Genomic DNA, 17,909 nt, shown 5'->3' on the forward strand with positions numbered 1-17,909 from the left:
CCATCGTTTTCTTGTTAGGTTATGTTTTCACTTTCAAGTTTATCCTAAAAAAAAAAATCTTAGTCATAACTCATAATCATGGACCTAGCATATAACACAGCTGGTTTTTTTTTTTTTTTTTTTTTTTTTTAGTTACTAATGGGATTTGGTACAAATTGAGATTAGGGAAAATCATCAAAATAATCAAGCTGACCAAGCAAATCACTAAAATAGACATTTATTGTCCGTTACGGCTTAGCCGGTGTTTTTTGTCAGCTTAGACAACAAATTTGACAGCTTAGCCGGCGTTTAAAAGTTAAGTACTATTTTGGTGATTTGTTTCGTCGTCAACTGTCTATTTGGTAATTTCCTGGTGAGGTTAACATGTGAATAGTTCGAATAACTAAAGTACTTATGCTTGAATTATAGTAATTATTACTACGCTAATTACGAAGTAGCATAATAATAATTACTCTAGTTCAAACATAAATACAGTTGTTTTATTATATCCTAACACTTATTTTTATCTCTAACGTATACTAATATATTATATAGTTTCGCGATTCAATGTTGGCCTCGATATTTTTTCATTTAGTTAGAATAGATTAATCTATACATGTTGCATTTCAAAATAAAGTGAAAAGAGAGAATAATGAGTATGAATTATTAATTACTTCCATTATTCTTTCTCATGACTATTGAACATATTATTATATTTTTGTGGTTATAATTAGCAAAAAAACCTAATCGTCGTTTTAGTTTTATTGGTTGCAATGCCAATTTATTAATACATATTTGACTTGACTTGAACGTAAAATTCAGACGTTGAGTTTATAAATATCCGAGCAACAAAGAAAATCAACCCGGTGGAAAAAATTCATGGATTCACCACCAATCATCTTGATCAACTTTTGCACTAATTTTGTGTTCAAAACCAATTAAATAAATTAATTGGAATAATTTAATAAACAGAAACATGAGTGTTTTCTAGCATATTTTTTCTTTCTACTTTACATGAGAAACTTGAGTGTCTTAAGTTGGTGGCAACCAAGTTAGGTTGGGTGGGTCACATTGGCAAGGGCTCTCCACCCGACTTCATAATTTTTTTAATGAATATTTATATATCTAACATAAAAATGTGGGATAATTGGGTCTCAAGATTTAAGATATTACATCAAAATTGGAATAAGTGGAACCACAAATTTTGAATTTGGTTTTACAATATAAATTTGTATACATTTGCTTCGACGACTCTATCTATCCGTGATAATTTAAATTGAAGGAGTCAAGCAACAAGAAAACGATGATTTTGAAAATGCCGAACGATCAACGATCCTATGTAATTATGCATATAAAGAGATTTACAACACTTTTTTTTTGGTTTGAAGTCTAAACAAATCTTTATGAATCTTTTATTCAATTCTTTAGTCTAAACAATGAACATGTAGGTGTTATCTATTACACAACTATGAATAGGTGTAACATGAGAACCCTACTATACATAAGCCCATTTATACAATATGGTTGTGGCAAGTGGCAACTGTACTAAAACTCTAACTAATATATTCTCTAATATATCGCGGGTTCAAAAAATCTTGATACCATTTTGCAGACAACTTGGGGATCCGATTTAGTGTTTCGCGATCAACATAGTGCAACCCGAATGTGGGAAGGTACCCATGAACCCATTCAAAATCATCCATAAGTGTCCACACAAAATATCCTCTTACATCAGCACCATCACTGCCAATATGATGTTTTTTTAGAATAGTCAACAAAAGTTATTGTAGTGGTGAAATTTTGAATTGCTAATGACCCGTTACCCGGCCCAAAAGATACCCAACTTGGCCCAAATCCCTTACCCTGCCCAGCTCATTTCCACCTTTACAAAAACTTATTTTTAAGTTAAAAAATGATGTAATTACCTGATTGCTTGGGCCAAAGAAGACAAGTACATTTTGTGATATTCTACGCGCTTGTTGTCTTGAAGTACATTCTGATTTTCATTTTCCGCTAACGGTTCAGAATACCCTACAGCAGGATAACACATGGATTAAATCACCGAAACGATGATTGACTTTAGAGGTCAAAAGGGCTTGCTTCTGAACATCGAAACCGATATAAATTCCAGTACTTGCAATAAGATTTTGACAAAAGCATTACAGCTTTTGAAAAATACTGTTTAACTAATAATAAAATCCATATCAACTTTAGATGTGTAAGCATCAGGGTTGACCAAATTCAAAAAGTCAACATCACACTATTTTAGCATACCATTTTCAGTGACAAACATGGGTTTGTTGTCATATCTCTTCTTTAGATACTCTATCATTTCCCGCATGCCTCTTGGAACTACGCGCAATACTTCTATTCCCGTCTGTCAACGCAACTAAACAATGAAACGAATGAAAAACCAACAGTAAATGAGGCCAAAAGAGTTCATACTTCATTACTTCCTACATACCGGTTCACCAATTGGAATACCATCACGTTCTCTAGTCGTATCCACAAAGCCATTAATTGCGCGGTTTCCCGTTAAACTACAAGTAGAATTAATGCAATCTTTTGCATATGCAGTTGTGTAATGGTTGACCCCAATAAAGTCAATACCGTCTTTCATAAAGTTACTTTCTGCACTGGAAAATCTTGGCAGTTGATTTCCAAGATACTGGCGCATCTCCGATGGGTAATCACCAAAAATTAGCGGGTCCAACACCCTATTTAACATAACACAAACAGATTTTGTTGGGTTTTATAATGAAAATTCAAAAATATATATGTATATAACTATATATAACATACCAGCCAATATAGAAAGCGAGACCCCTGTTAGCAGCTTCTTGATCAAGATCATTATCTGTCAGAGGCTCATACATTAAACAATCTACAACAATGCCAACTATCCCACCTTGTTTTTGCTGCACATACATTTATTTAGTCAACGAATATTCATGGCATAGTTAAAAAAAGTCAACTTTTATGTGGATTGATTGCCTGATAATTTCTTCGGTATATCTTCATAGCCTTTCCATGTGCTAATAGCATGTTATGCACAACAATTAGAGGCTCGACGTCTGAATTTCCAGCTGAGCAATTGCCAAACGGTGGTGAACAACGGGCAGGAGGATACTTTCCATTTTTATAGGCCATTTGTGTAAATAAATTTGGCTCATTGATAGTGATCCAATGCTTTACTCTGTCACCAAAGTTCTTGAAGCATGTTTCTGCAAAGTGGACATAATCTTCCCTAAAAACATTAAAATTTAAAACAAAGGAAAAAAATTAAAACCAACAAAAAAAAACATTAAAAAGGGTCATGTTTTTGTGTTTTTGAGTTGAACATATGAAATGAGTTCACTTTTACTTACTGCATTAACGGGCTGAGCCACGACCCATATCGCTCTTGAAGTTCTTGAGGGAAATCAAAATGGTAAATTGTTACAAATGGTGTAATTCCTGCGCGGTAGTTGTAATTTATGGTTAGCGTATTAATTTTGAAGTGATGGTTCCTATCCATCTACTAATGGACGAGTCGGCCATGGCTTTATAGCCTAGTGGCATCTTGGGGGTGGGATAAGACTTTGTGACCAATAGGTCCTGGGTTCGATTCCCACAAGGGGTTTTTCCCTCATTAATTAGGTTTCCTCCTGAATTGATGTATAGGCATTATGCCTAGTGGAGATGGATATGATCGGGTGGTTCCGCTGGTGGCACGATGATACTTCAGTGGTCCGTCAGTGATTCAAATTTGCCGTTCAAAAAAAAAAAAAAACTAATGGACGAGTATTTGCCGTTCAAATTTGCCGTTCTACTTCAAACAGGTCAAATAAGTAAAAAATATATCAGCCAAGTGGGGCTAGCTCACTTGGTAGAGGCTCTTGCCTCTTAGTGGGAGGTTTTGGGTTCAATCCCAAGTAAGGATAATTTATTTGTAAATATAAGAGTTTGTGAGAATAACATTAGCCATTAAAAAATGGATCAAACAATCTATGGTTTCTAAGTTTATTTCTAATACATAAGACTTCCTAAACTGTTTCATTGACCCGGAAAGTCTAGGTATTGACTATTGATGAAAGGAGCATTGGCGCATTGCCATATAATTACCTCTCAGTAAAAGATCATTTAATATTTTGTTATAGAACAAAATCCCATTTGGATTAACCTCACCAAATCTTCCTCCTGATACAATTCAACGAGATCTTGGATTAAAAAAAAAAAAAACAAAAAAAACAAGAATATATCTTATCCTTTCAAAAAGTTATAAATTTTGTATGCATACTTGGAAGAATTCTAGCCCACGATATAGAGAAGCGGTAAGCATCTACACCAAGAGACTGTATGGTCTCTATATCCTCCTACAACATAACATATCTTCTATGGTAATAATTCTTGTAAAGTTTATAAATAACTGAAAAACTTGAGCCGAAACATAGATACCAGGTAGCGATGGTAGTGATCATCGGCAACGAATCCGTTCCCCCCATCTTCAATGTTGCTTGGCGAGAGCGAAAAAGCATCCCAATTGTTGACACTTTTACCATCTTCAAGATAAGCCCCTTCAATCTACAACACACCATGATCATTAGCTAACAGAAATCCAATTTGTGAGCAGTTGAAAAAGGATAACAGACTTGATAGGCGGAAGTAGAGACTCCAAACAGAAACCCATCTGGGAAATCTGATCTTTTTATAGTATCTCCATTGATTGATGCCTGTGCTGCTACAAGCAACAACAGTAGCACAAAACCAATCATTATATCATTCATATCAGTTTGTAGATGTGCTGTACTTGTAGTAGTGCAGTTGGGCTACCGAATCTTATTACACCATCAATGACAGTTGGAAGAAAAACTAAAGCTGCTAAAAGACAGATAGTATTTCATTATGAAACGTGATAAAATATTACTTTTCCATGCAATAATATAAATTATATGACTATTGGCAAATAGAGTATAAAACATAGGTCATATGTTAAAGATCATGAATTATGGACCCACCATAATCAATTTATTGGGTTCGTTATATTATCAACCACTATTTATCTGTCACCTAACACCTTTATCCAATAATTGTCTAAAAAATTTAATGTTTTTATTCGCTAGTCTCAGATAGTCCCTGTGGTTTGTTCATTTTTCATCTTTAGTCTCTAACTTTCTAAAATTATACCTATAGTCCCCATTTTTTTGAATTTCGTTCTCAGATAGTCCCTGACGTGGATGGGGGTTAGTTTTTTGTGTTAGGTGCGTGTGAAATGACAAAAATACCCTTAATGTCAAATTAATAACTAAAAAGTTAAAAGAAATATAATTAATATTTTACAATTTATGTGGGACCCACCACCCACCCTACCCACTTCATCTTCCCCACCCCACTCCACACCACCACCACCATCTCCACCTTCAACCACCACCACCATCTACCCCCCCCCCCACTTCACCGTAACCACCACTGCCACAACCATCCCCGCCACAACTTCATCAATCTCCTACACTTTCTCACCAACATCAAACCTTTGCTTCCACTCATTAAACTCCACTACATCCTCAACCTCCTTCAAATACGTATTCATATTACTCTAAATCATTCTAATTTGTGCATCTAGTCTCACTATCATCAATAATATTATTATCAGAAACAGAATAATCAACGGCTAGAATTGAATCCTTACCGTGAGTAATAATATCAATGGCGGTGGCTCCGAGATCGTCGATGGCGGCCGACGGATTCGAGCGAGTTCTGAGGGTGGTGTTGTGGTAGCGATGGTGATGTGGCGATGGTTATGATTATGATGGTAGTGGTAATGATTACGACGGTGGTGAGACGGTAGCTCCAAGATCGTCGATGGCTTGACCGACGGATTCTTGTTTCACCTTAAAATGCTAACGTTTCCCTCTGCAACTCCCCGTCGAACCAGTCAAGTAACGCTGCCCTCTGCAACTCCCCGTCGAACCAGTCAAGTTACGCTGCCCTCTGCAACTCCCCGTCGACGCCAGTCAGATTACTCCGTTACGATTTTCTTTTTCGGTGGTATAATGGTGGTTAAAGGCGGTGGTACTTGGTCGGTTTTTCGGTGGTTCAATGGTGGTTGGGTTTTCCGGTGGTTCGATAGTGGTGAAAAAAAACAGAGGGTGTTTGTTGATGGTGGTGCAGAAACAAAGAGAAAGAATGAGAGAAAGGTGGGGGTGGGGTGGGGTTGGGTTGGGTTGGGGTTGTTATTTGTTTTATTACAAGTGGGTCCCATAAATATATTTTTTTAATACTTAGTTATTTATTTTGTTTTATATGAAGGGTAAGTAATTTCACACCCACTTAACTGAGAAAACTAACCCACATCCACACCAGGGACTATCCGAGAACGAAATTGCAAAAGTTGGGGACTATAGGTGTAATTTTAGAAAGTTAGGGACTAAAGGTGAAAAATAGGCAAACCACAGGGACTATTTAGGCACTTTTCTCCTATAATAATACATTTTACCCACATGACATGTTTTTAGGCCTTCAAAATTCTGATGTGGACATCCTCTTAATCCAGAGAATAAAATTTTGAGCGGGAATTCGTTTCCTCTTATAATTTCCCCCTTTTTTTTCATCCGCCTTCTCATTCACAAATCCTAATACTCTATAATCGTGTTTCCCTTTCACACCAAACTAACCCTAGATTTCTTCCACTGGCATCTTCTTTTCTTAATCCGGTTTCCCTTTTCACACCAAACTAACCTTAGATTTCTTCCACCATTTCAGATCTGCATTTAGGATACGACAGATAGAGGGGGGGACAGTCGGATCTGTGGATCTGTTGATAACTGGTTTTCGCAGTTAATGATTGTTTGTTTTGATTTAATCGATTTGTTACCGGGGCTACAATTGATAAATTTGTTTGTTTTTTGTCGGATCTGATATGTTGATAACTGGTCTTCATGGTTGAAAATTACATTGGATTGGCTTGATGAGAACATACTTGTGGTCTACAAACTGACGACTGTAATTAAGGACAGTTATGTTGTCACACCCCAACCGATGGCGGAAACATTGGGGCGCGGCACTGAGCGAAACAGATTGTCCAGGAGTTTCCATAACAACTACGATTACCAATTATTTAAGCATCACGTCCCATACCATGACATAACAAGTAGCATAGTTATTACAGACAAATCAAAGACAAATAGTTCTGTTCCGCCAGCTCAGATTCAAAATAAATAAATTGTTTTGGTTTGTTTCTTGACTCCTCCCTACTTGATTCCACTAAAGCAGGTAAGCACAACATCCTAAGCATTCAAACACCTATCACATACGTTAAAATAGAGGTCAATACACATAGTGTAAAGGTGAGCATACAAGTTTGATAATAATAATAGAGTTCAAAATCGTTTACGCATAACCAGCATATAACATGTACAAAGTGAAGGCAAGTAGGTTATCGACATAGATATATGCACAGACGTGACTGCGAGTTGTAGAATGCGCAACACATATCCCCACTGGGACATGTGAAGTAAAGCCCTTAACAACCCCTGTCCACGACAGGTGCTGAGTCCAAACTATAGTACTATCGTTGCTAAGGTGTCAGGCAACAATCACTGTGTTAACATAACATACAAGCTGTAGGACCGTTATTGACAGTCGTTTGAGTCAATCAGAGCTAGCAACTACCGAAAATGCAGCGGAAATACAAAATCGGCATGAATCAAAGCAGAAATGGAGTAGAAACAGAAAGAAATCACTTTAAAACAGTTTTCTCATTTATCTTTCACAAAATACACGAGCAGCAGTTCGGCTACACGGGAGACATGAACGTGCAAAATGAGAAAACAACTTGGGTATTTATAGGGGACAGGGTTTCGCTTATAGGACATGTACATATGAGCGAAATCATCTTGATGGGATTTCGCTCATATGACACAATGTCCATAAAAGCGAAATCTCAACATTACAAACCCAAATTTACATATTAACCCCTATACAATACATAATTAACACATCTAGACCCTATACATTGAACAACTAAGACTAAGACGCATGCTTTAGACATTCGTGCACCAACAAACTCCCCCTTAGATACAGCCGCAGTCTTCAATCTTGGTCTTCGGGTCTTCACAACGACTTGAACTTTTCTTCGTGCTGCTTAGGCTTCCTCCTAAGCGTGTTCCTTATCATGTCGTTCTCTTTCTTTCTCTTCTTATCCTCTTCAGCTTGAATGTGCATCCATTTGCCTATGTTCTCATCAAGCTTTTGACGTTCACGAGCAGCTTTTCTCTTGACTTTCTCCTCGAGCGACCACCATGAAGACTTCCATTTACTTTCAGAGTTGATACTTTTCTGAAAGCAAAGGGTTGCAACTCGCTGAAATTGCATGGCCTGCTCTCTGTCCTCTGGCTGATAGTGAATTTTGTTTATGAAAAGACATTCGATATCCTTTGCAGAGCAATTCACAAGCACATAGGATCATATACATGAATCTCTCTCAATTCTCCACCTGCTCTGTAAGTAATCACTGCTTCAGTAGTAATACAACTATAAACCCAGCCCATGAAGCCGTAAAACTCTTGCTCCATTGATGGCACTGGTATAGTCTTCATCGTTTTAGGCTTTTTCACGTTCAGTATCGTCTCTTCAACACCTGTCACTGGATCTCTCCTCGTAACTCTCTTCGGATAGTGTGGCTTCCAGTATTTGAAGTCTCTTAAAGCCTCGAACTTTATCAATCCCCACATACCAATGTCGTTCTTCCTGACATGATATCCCAGAGTTCTAACTTTTGACAATTCATCCACATCCCACCATGGAAGTGACATATTATCATGTAACTTCTCAAAATATTGCACGCCACATTCTCTTCTTATCGCATACGCATTAATCTGAGGTAAGAAACCCCAGCTAATGATGTCACCGAGAGATACGCTTCTATCACGTTGATAATGCTTCAAAGGTCGTTTAAACTTCCTCTCGTGACTAACTTTGAACCATTTCTTTCATTCTTCCTTTGCCATATCTTTTTGAGTGCCGTCAAAGTTTTTATCTTTCAAAATTTCAGCAACTTTTCTTCGCAGCTCATCATGATTCTCCTCAGTAAAGAATTCCATCAACGTTGGCAACTGTGAGGTATCTTCACTAACACTTTCGTCATCTGTCCAATCTTCGACTTCGACTCTATCATACAAGTCAGCCTCTTCAACATATCGATACTCATACTCAGACTGCTGATTTATGTCAAAGGCATTCAACTCTTCTTCAAACTCGGCGTTCATTTCTTCTTCAAAATCGAATTTAAAGTCAGGATTCACCAAGCGAGTCATTTCTTTAATTGCTTCCAACGTGTAAGTATGGAAATGCTCTCCTTCTTCACGATAAGTATCCAATCTCAGAATCAACTTCTGAGCTTGTTGAACATTCTATGCATCACCTGACTCCCCCTGTCTATCAGCTTCCCCTGATTCTTCATTCACTAAATCGTTCATCAAATCATCAACATTCTTTTCAACCCTGTACCAGTCTGAGCATCATCATCATCATCATCTTTACCAGAACCATGACTGCTCGTAGAATAGACTTTCTCATCTTTGACATCTTCCTCTTCATCATCTTCGTCACTATCACCAATCAACTCATCAAGAGGAGTACGTATAATCCTCAAAAAGACCAGAAACAGCAGAGATAGGCTCGGGATTTTCAACAACCATTGAAGGAACAATCGATCTTTCAGTCACTGCAGAACTACTTCCAATGCCCTTGCCTTTGTCTTTCATCTGCTCATCAATTTTAGCTTGACGTTCTGCTCTGATCTCTTCAACTTGCAGCTCTTCAAACTTTTGCTCTACAAACGTTCCGAGCATGCTTTCAACAACTTTATTCAGCATATAGAACTCGTGATCTCTGAACGCTTTAGCTGCTTCAAGCTCTTTGTTCTTCAACTTGAAGTATTCATTTTGCTCATCTCGTCGAGTCTTTTCTTCTTCCAGCTCAGCAATTCTCACCTTCAAGATGTCAATCTCTGACTGATCAGAATCAATCTTTTTCACCAACTCTTTATTATCAATCTCCAACTTCTTTACACGCATTTCAAGAATTCTTTCACGATCTGCAACTTTCTTGTTTTCAGCGGCTAGCTTCTTGTTCTCAGCAATCACTTCATCAACCTTCTTTTCAACATTCTTTACTTGTGAGGTATTTGTGAAATCAAAATCTCCTACATCATCAAGGCTCACATTCAAATTCGAAGGAACATTTGGAAAGTTTCGGTACCCCACAGAACCAGGTGTTAGTTGACCTTGGGTGAGTGGAGGTGTTTGAAAAATTTCTTGCGATGTAAGAAGGGTTTGTTGTGGTGGTGGTGATTGATGTAGTGGTGAATGATGAATAGGTGATGGTTGTCTTGGTGGTGTTGATTGTTTAGGTGGTGAAGGTTGTTGTGGTGGAGTAGGTTGTCGGGGTGGTGAAGGTTGATGTGTGTAAAATGCAACATATAAATCACATCAATTAAGGCATAAAACAAACCCTTTTTAAGTACTAATGTTGGAAAAAGAGTGATTTTGTCTTCCTTTTGTATTTTCAGGATGAAATGAGCTCAAAATCACAAAAGAAGCAAAAAGACAACTAATTCTAGCATAAATACAAGAAAAGGAACAAAAGTAGACTGCCCGGACCCTCAACGGCACCTCCCAAGGCAAAGAAGAGAAAACAGAGACTGAACACGCCCCGTGTCCAGCGAACACGGGGGCGTGCCCAGGAAGCAGCAGAAAAGACAAACCAGTAGAAGCTTCCATTGCCCACCACGGGGACGTGTCCAGCGGGCACGGGGGCGTGGTGAAAGTACAGCAGGCGCATTAATTGTAATTGCGAATTACAATTAATGAAGAGAGAGAATGTCAGACGGGCACGGGGGCGTGTCCAGCGGACACGGGGCCGTGCCCAGCCTTCTGTTCAGCCTATAAATAGGGGTGCTTGGCTTCATTCCATTTCATCCCTTGGCACACCACCTCTCTCACACTTCATCCACCACCCACCACCACCATAACACCATCATCCACCACCATCATCCATTGTCCATCGTAGAGTGTGTGAGTCGTCTCGGGATCCAAGATTGATAGTAAGAGTTCTTGACAATCAAGGCCATGTTTGCCTAAGTCTCTTACATCACTTGGTGAAGACAAGTGTTTAGTATAATACTTTTATTTTTAATCTTTTGCACTTTTTATTTGGTTTTGTATTAATGACTTTAATAACTAGTTACTTATGTTGAAGGTGATCTTTCCTTATCGTTTGTCCGTCGTGTCTTGGCGTTATTTTACTGTCTATATAAAATAAAAGATTTTCACCATTCATATCTCCACGGTCTATATAGAGGTATGTTGGCTACCTGGTCGGGGGTTAAGGGAACGGTTTGGTAAGGGTCTTGCCCTTGTTCAGCGTTTAGAGGACCTGGGTCAAATTTAGTAGGATCTCCTTCAATGCCCATAGGTATTGGATGGCGGGGATCCAAACTCTTTGACCCCCTCATAAGTTAACTACTATTAATACTATAACCCGGCTATTTAGGACTGTATCCCTGCTGACTCAGACTACTTAGCCGAGGGTAACGTCACCGCCAAAAGCGGGGCCTACCACAATTTGCATTAATAACTTAATTCATTATCTTTCAATAATCCGACCCTTTAGGATTGTATCCTTGCTGACTCAAACTACTGGGTTGAGGGTAACGTCGCCTTCAAAAGAGGGGCCTACTACAATAACTAAGATAATCTCTTAAACAAGTGCAAAAGTACGAAAATAATCAAAGGTTATACTAACACACGTGTCGGATCCAAGTGATTCATCTTGTCTATCTGTTTTTATTTTATTTTATTTTTCAGCATTTAGTTAGTTTTTATTTTTCTTATTTTAAAACATTTTTCTCACTTTTTGATTTGGTTAGACGTTGAGGATAAACCGGTATTAAAAGCTCTTGTGTCCTTGGACGACCTCGGTATCTTACCAACACTATACTACGTCCACGATGGGTGCACTTGCCCATATGTGTGTTTAGTGTTAGTAAATATCGTGTTTTATAAATTTAAAACTTGGCTAAAAGTGTAAAAAGGGGGCTTAAATATATATCAAAATTATAACACACTTCACGCACATCAAGTTTTTGGCGCCGTTGCCGGGGACACAAGGATTTCAAGAAAGTTAGGAATCAACGGCCTAATCATATTTTTATTTTTCTTTAATTTTTTAGGATTTTTTCTTAGATTTTCAGCTTCTGCAGAGCTCAACATGGGGCCGTGCCTGCTGAACACGCCCCCGTGCTCAATCATTGGAACTGGCAATCCTGTTTTAAGTCAGACAGTAAGCTGAACACGGGGCCGTGTCCACTCAACACGCCCCCGTGCCCAAGATTCAGTTACTGAAAACAGAACCGTTAGATCCCGGCGGTTGGTAATTTCTGACACAAACATGAGTGATAGTAATTCTTTTTACTTTCGGCACTCTTATGGTTTGTGGTGTCGATTATGTGGAGGCGAACATGAGGAATTAAAATGTTATTTTCTCAATTATAGGCCCCACTATATAGACCCACCGATTCCTTGTAACCTTAAGAGGGGCGAAAGTAAAAATAAGCACTATCTCTCCCTCGAATGCGCCCAGCCAGATATTCTAGGAGAAATGCTCCTTGACGAGTTATTTCAACTAGAAGAACTAATTCTCAATTGGTCAAAAGAACTTAGGAAGGATTTTATAGATCCATCCCAAGATGATGACCATGAGGAAATGTTGGAACCGCATTCCGACAACCTCGTTGCTCCCGAAAATACCTTCATACCTAGAAAAGACGTGGACGATAGTCGTCCCTATGTCGATTGTGCCGTGAAGGACTCCCCATCGACTTCGTTCGATGCATACATAGACCTGAGCGATTCGGCATACACCTTCTTTAACGAGAGCCCGGAAAAGGGTTGGACTTGTCCACCTAGAATGAAAATATGAATTACCCTCACCGATAACCTCTTGCGTTCTCGCCTTAGTATAGGACAATTAAGGTATCTTAGGCACTTTGGGGTTGTTCCAACAAATCAAGAACCACCCGATATAAATAAACTCCTTAGTAGCAACAAAACTCCATGAAACAGCCTACCGACACGGGGTCGTGCCCGGTCAACACGCCCCCGTGTTCACTCAGAAGATTCTCTGCTGATTCTGTCAGAATAAGGACAAAATGTGTCAGGATTTTCTCTGCACACGGGGCCGTGTCCAGCGAACACAGGGCCGTGTCCAGTGTGCTGTCGTTTTCTTTAAATGCAGCCTGAATCCTGCTCATTTTTTACCACTTCACCAAGCAGAGATTCCTGGGATCTTCACATATACCATCCTAGGTAAGTGCTAAAAGAAGGTTCCTAAGGACCATCTTGTCTTTTCCACTTTTGTTCATTTCTCCTGCTTCCAAAATTTTTTTTTTCAAACATCCCCTCCATGGAAGCTTGGAAACCCATGATTCCAATCTTCTATGTAAGGTTTGTAGGATTTTTGGCTGCAGATTCTTGTCTAAAGTTAGTTCTATAACTTTGTTTTAAATTATCTGAGCTTAGAACACAGTAAAAGTGTATTGAACTAATTTAAAAACCTAGAATCGTTAGACAAAAATCCTGCAGACAGCTGAACACGGGGCCGTGCTCACTGAGCACGGGGCCGTGTTCGAGGAACTGTTCTGCAAAAGCTTAGTTATCTTCGGCTTCTTTCGCAGAAAATGGCCAGCAGAAATAGCGGAACATCTTCGAGAAATAACCGAAATGGAAGGAGGTCGTCCACGGCGGAGGATTCCCTAGTAAACTACGTTTACGCTTTGAGGGAAGCCATAGACGAGATGACGGGAGTGGAAGAAGCATTGGTGGACCATATTAATCATCTGACGGTAGGTTTGGAGGGCTGCCTGCGAGAAGTAAACCTCCTGCACCAGAGGTTAAACCTTCTCGCTTCCCCGCCTTTGGTTCCGGTGATAACCCAAATAGCGTGGAATGTAGTACCCGAGGTCATCATTCCAGCCGAATGGCACGCCATGCACCAAGTGCCTCAACCAAGGGTGGTGCAAGGAGTCCCGGTGAGCATTCCTCCTCAAGACACAGAAGAGAATGAAGCTACCTTCTACCTCCCAAGGGAGATAGAAGAATGGCTTTGAATGACAACCGAGGAGCCATCGGCTAGAGAGTGTTACTACATCGAGAAGCTATTCCCGAAATTTTCCTAAATAAGTAGAACCCTTATGATAACCTCATGTATCCCCTAGTTATTTAGCTAACTTAATGTAATATCTCTCTATGTTTGCAATATTATGATGGTTTTTAAGATTGATGGTTGTTTTGCGAATAAAACACACACATGGTGGTAATGGATGAAAAAGGGAACGAGAAAAATGGAACCATGCACGAAGAACAGAGCAACCCGACACAAATCTCCATCACAGAAGGCTCAACACGGGCCGTGCCCAACCAACACGCCCCCGTGCTGAGCCCCCTGCAGAAAAACACCCAGTTCAGGTAACTGGACACGGGCCGTGTTCAGCGGACACGCCCCCGTGTCCAGGCTTCTGTTTCAATTCTCTAATTTTTGTTACTGGCACTTGACCACGGGGCCGTGCCCGGTCACCACGGGGCCGTGTCCAGGATGCCAGTAACAAAAAAATCTTTGCTTTTTAAACCACTTTTACACATCCTAATCGACCAAAAACCTTATTTTTGGACACATTGAGGACAATGTGTAATTTAAGTGTGGGGGGGATGCTAAAACCTTGAATTTTGCAAATCCTAAACACAAGCCTTACACAAAACTCTATTGGAACCGCTAAACACCCCAAATTTTTTCAAAAACTTTTTCATTTTTTTTTATTTACTTGTCTTAGTTTAAGTTGGGAATAACAAGTTCTAAAAAGGTTATATTTTTACAAGTTTACAACCGATAGCGTCGTGATAACAAAGAACCAACATAAGAAAATTATGAAACGGCATAACAAGTCTAGTTAAAAATGCGATTATATATACTTGATCACATTAAAAACCCATTCCCACAAAAGTGAGTTTTGAGCCTTTATTGAGCATAAAAATATACATATTTAGACTAAATGCTCATTTTTCGTTTCTTGTGTGAATAGCCGCTTGGTTCTTACAAATCTAGAACTTGCCACAACAATACATTCACGGTCCTTACCAACTTAAACCCAAGTAAGTAAATGATGGAGGCATTAGGACTAACCATTTTTCTTTCAAAACCATTATTTTTCATTTTTTTTACCACCTACCCAAAACCCCCCTAGATAGCCCCTTTGAGCCTAAACCTTTCATTTCATTACCCCAAAACCCTTTTTACCCACCAAAAACCCTTTTTATTTTTCACCCTTTATTTTAGTAACAAGCTCGGTTCTTCGTAAACTCGCCTTTTTATGTGATGAAAAAAAAATGATGAAGTCAAAAACAAACAAAAGCTATATAAAAGCTTGTTTGGAGAAATACTTCAAAATAAAAAGTCGCTAAAGACAAGGTATTTTACGAAAACCGACGCTTTTTACGATTTTTTTCGCCCTTTTTACTAACCACTAACCCAACCACCCACCTTTAACCCAAGCCTAACCCTTCACCCCAAAAGTCCTCTTGATATTTACAAAGGTAAAAAGTTAAAAAGGAGGAGGATTGATTGCTTGGCAAGCCTATGGAAGGCGTAAGTTCCATGCCGCTCTCGAGTGATTCACTAAAAAAATACACATTCGGCCGAGTGTTGAGTGATCCCCCGTGAGGTATGTGAACTTGTATATAAATGGAATTTTAATAAGACATGCTATGCCCAAATAAGTAATTTATCTTATGAAACGTTCAAAATAAATCATAACGAATAGGATTGTAAATAAATAAAAATAAAACTTACAAAGACCTTGGATTCCCGACACTCTAGGACAAGCTAAAAACTTTCTCTTCTACCTATTCCATTTGGGAGTGTAAGCCACATTTAAAGAGTTTTGCTTGAGGACAAGCAAAAGTTCAAGTGTGGGGGTATTTGATGTGTGTAAAATGCAACATATAAATCACATCAATTAAGGCATAAAACTAACCCTTTTTAAGTACTAATGTTGGAAAAAGAGTGTTTTTGTCTTCCTTTTGTATTTTCAGGATGAAATGAGCTCAAAATCACAAAAGAAGCAAAAAAGACAACTAATTCTAGCATAAATACAAGAAAAGGAACAAAAGTAGACTGCCCGGACCCTCAACGGCACCTCCCAAGGCAAAGAAGAGAAAACAGAGACTGAACACGCCCCGTGTCCAGCGAACACGGGGGCGTGCCCAGGAAGCAGCAGAAAAGACAAACCAGTAGAAGCTTCCATTGCCCACCACGGGGACGTGTCCAGCGGGCACGGGGGCGTGGTGAAAGTACAGCAGGCGCATTAATTGTAATTGCGAATTACAATTAATGAAGAGAGAGAATGTCAGACGGGCACGGGGGCGTGTCCAGCGGACACGGGGCCGTGCCCAGCCTTCTGTTCAGCCTATAAATAGGGGTGCTTGGCTTCATTCCATTTCATCCCTTGGCACACCACCTCTCTCACACTTCATCCACCACCCACCACCACCATAACACCATCATCCACCACCATCATCCATTGTCCATCGTAGAGTGTGTGAGTCGTCTCGGGATCCAAGATTGATAGTAAGAGTTCTTGACAATCAAGGCCATGTTTGCCTAAGTCTCTTACATCACTTGGTGAAGACAAGTGTTTAGTATAATACTTTTAATTTTTAATCTTTTGCACTTTTTATTTGGTTTTGTATTAATGACTTTAATAACTAGTTACTTATGTTGAAGGTGATCTTTCCTTATCGTTTGTCCGTGGTGTCTTGGCGTTATTTTACTGTCTATATAAAATAAAAGATTTTCACCATTCATATCTCCAAGGTCTATATAGAGGTATGTTGGCTACCTGGTCGGGGGTTAAGGGAACGGTTTGGTAAGGGTCTTGCCCATGTTCAGCGTTTAGAGGTCCTGCTTGGGACCTGGGTCAAATTTAGTAGGATCTCCTTCAATGCCCATAGGTATTGGATGGCGGGGATCCAAACTCTTTAACCCCCTCATAAGTTAACTACTATTAATACTATAACCCGGCTATTTAGGACTGTATCCCTGCTGACTCAGACTACTTAGCCGAGGGTAACGTCACCGCCAAAAGCGGGGCCTACCACAATTTGCATTAATAACTTAATTCATTATCTTTCAATAATCCGACCCTTTAGGATTGTATCCTTGCTGACTCAAACTACTGGGTTGAGGGTAACGTCGCCTTCAAAAGAGGGGCCTACTACAATAACTAAGATAATCTCTTAAACAAGTGCAAAAGTGCGAAAATAATCAAAGGTTATACTAACACACGTGTCGGATCCAAGTGATTCATCTTGTCTATCTGTTTTTATTTTATTTTATTTTTTAGCATTTAGTTAGTTTTTATTTTTCTTATTTTAAAACATTTTTCTCACTTTTTGATTTGGTTAGACGTTGAGGATAAACCGGTATTAAAAAGCTCTTGTGTCCTTGGACGACCTCGGTATCTTACCAACACTATTCTACGTCCACGATGGGTGCACTTGCCCATATGTGTGTTTAGTGTTAGTAAATATCGTGTTTTATAAATTTAAAACTTGGCTAAAAGTGTAAAAAGGGGCTTAAATATATATCAAAATTATAACACACTTCACGCACATCAAGGTTGTCGTGGTGGAGTAGGTTGTCGGGGTGGTGATTGGATTGGTGATTGTGGTGGTGTTGGTTCATGTGGTGGTGTTTGTGGTTTCCTGGTTTCCTTGGTTCGTTTCTTCTTTAGCACAATCTTCGGCTTTGATATCTTTGGTGTAACCTTTCTGATCTTTGGAGATACGACTTTCTTTCGAGCTCCACCTTTCTTTCTACCACTTGGAGGAGATTGTGAC

At 39.2% G+C, this 17,909-nt stretch overlaps 1 protein-coding gene across 1 annotated transcript; it reads right to left on the reverse strand.

Moving 5' to 3' along the window:
- Window positions 1-1,369: 1,369 nt before the first annotated feature.
- On the reverse strand, window positions 1,370-4,894 carry LOC110935541 (beta-glucosidase 18). The gene is made up of 11 exons (XM_022177920.2): window positions 4,611-4,894; window positions 4,417-4,542; window positions 4,259-4,334; window positions 4,084-4,158; window positions 3,348-3,435; window positions 2,974-3,226; window positions 2,782-2,897; window positions 2,444-2,696; window positions 2,254-2,356; window positions 1,905-2,010; window positions 1,370-1,722 (listed from the first exon to the last, which is right to left on the reverse strand). The coding sequence occupies exons 1-11, from the start codon at window positions 4,743-4,745 to the stop codon at window positions 1,533-1,535; spliced, it is 1,521 nt and encodes a 506-aa protein (XP_022033612.1). The 5' UTR covers window positions 4,746-4,894; the 3' UTR covers window positions 1,370-1,532.
- Window positions 4,895-17,909: the final 13,015 nt, after the last annotated feature.

Source organism: Helianthus annuus, chromosome 3, assembly GCF_002127325.2.
Source record: "Helianthus annuus cultivar XRQ/B chromosome 3, HanXRQr2.0-SUNRISE, whole genome shotgun sequence".
Taxonomy (NCBI): domain Eukaryota; kingdom Viridiplantae; phylum Streptophyta; class Magnoliopsida; order Asterales; family Asteraceae; genus Helianthus; species Helianthus annuus.